At 37.7% G+C, this 1,736-nt stretch overlaps 1 protein-coding gene across 1 annotated transcript in view; it reads left to right on the top strand.

Moving 5' to 3' along the window:
- gde1 (glycerophosphodiester phosphodiesterase 1) overlaps positions 1-1,586 on the top strand; it is a gene marked incomplete at its 5' end in the record, with an annotated part of 10,190 nt that extends 8,604 nt beyond the window's left edge. The window contains 1 exon segment of the mRNA XM_014028027.1: positions 536-1,586. Coding sequence (XP_013883481.1) covers positions 536-683 — 148 coding nt within the window.
- Between the last annotated feature and the right edge of the window lie 150 nt (positions 1,587-1,736).

A 1,736-nucleotide genomic window follows, 5' to 3' on the forward strand; every position in this document is an offset into this window, starting at 1 on the left:
AGTGCGGCTTATATGTTGATGTTCGCACGTTTTTTTTTTAAAAAATGGCGGGTGCGGATTATAGTCCGGTGCAGCTTATAGTCCGAAAAATACGGTAATATAGCGTCAGCGCTAGCACAAAGGCTAACAGGCTAAGCTGAGGTTCTCCTTCCATGAAGCAGCTCTGTTGTTTCTGATGATGTTGCGCATCAGAAAAATTGACTCGCCTGTCCGCCTTCGTGTTTTTTTCTGAACGCTCGTTGGAGGACTGAACACGCATCAGGCCCAGACTGAGCCGTCTTATGAAAAGGGCTAAAAGAAGGAACTCAGACCGAAGCAGTGCAATTCCACTTTATATAGACCCCAACTGAATGATTTAAAGGAAGGGTTTAAAAGCATCATGTCTCCTTTAAAGTGCCTAAGTTGAGCTTTTTCTRATTACWGGTAAATWAATTTTTGAGATTTTCTCAAATTSTTCTTGTTGAGCTGTGAGTCTGATAATTTGAGGTAATTATTTGGTCAGTAATGGTGAATTGTTCCTGTATGCCATCTGCAGGGAGTATGTGCAGTACTGGGCCCAAAGGGGGGTGGCCGTTGTAGCCTGGACCACCAACACAAATGTGGAGAAAGAGTATTACCAGGAGGTGCTACACATCAACTACATCACCGACAGCCTGGTGGAGGATTGTGAACCTCATTACTGAGAAACACAGCAAATATCATGTTCACATTTACCTTTATTACTGGACAAAACCTGTAAATGGAGACATTTTTACTCACTCAGTAGACATATGTTACATCAGGTAAGCACTTTTATTTTCAGGTGCTAATTTTATTATTTTTTAATTGTTGTAAAAATCACACATGGATGTTTTGCAAAAGTCTTAAACTGTCTTTGATTTTTTTTTTCTCAATGACTGAAGTCTTAACATTAAATGTACAATAAATATTTGATTTGTTGTTTCTGGATGTGTTTTGGTGCTGTGGAAATGCTGTGCGAGCAAGAAAAAGAATGATAAAGTCCTGAAAACTTAATTTTTAAAGAGAACATGCATCTTATAGCTCATGTAAAGCTGAAATGACACAAAAATTTACAAATTCAACAGGAACTCATTCAGTGGGACGGATAACTTCTGGTCGCATTAGAAGAATAAAATCTAGGCATTCAGCGATGTTCATTTGAACACAACGTCCTTAAATGTTTGAATGTTTTCTTCAAAAGTCATATTTGCCTAAGCACATGGGATTCTGATGAACCGAGTGTTTTATCTGGAAACAGTTTCCTCGTTTTGCTGTCAACATTAAGCCTGAGGCTGAGCAGCTTCTTAGTGTTGGGACTCAGGTGACTGACCCAGATAGTCTGGATTAATGGAGGCTGTCGTATCAGATATCACCTCAGATAAGCCTGTCTGAGCTGCTTCTTGTCTCGCCTGATTTTCAGCTTAAACTTTGTCTTYTGCCTGACACTCAGGTGATTTTTTTTCACCTAAACAACAGATGCTGCCTGTACTAATGACACTCAGTTCTTGGATATGTCTTWATAAAGAGAATAATCTGCTGCTAAGAAGTAGAGATTAAAATAAAATGGAATAAATTTGAACATTTTACATCTTTTGTGTGCTGTGGATTCACTTTTATGTATTTATTTTTCAAAGACCTCAGATCTTATCTATCTATCTATCTATCTATCTATCTATCTATCTATCTATCTATCTATCTATCTATCTATCTATCTATCTATCTATCTATCTATCTAT

This window comes from Austrofundulus limnaeus, unplaced genomic scaffold, assembly GCF_001266775.1.
Source record: "Austrofundulus limnaeus strain Quisiro unplaced genomic scaffold, Austrofundulus_limnaeus-1.0 Scaffold711, whole genome shotgun sequence".
NCBI lineage: Eukaryota > Metazoa > Chordata > Actinopteri > Cyprinodontiformes > Rivulidae > Austrofundulus > Austrofundulus limnaeus.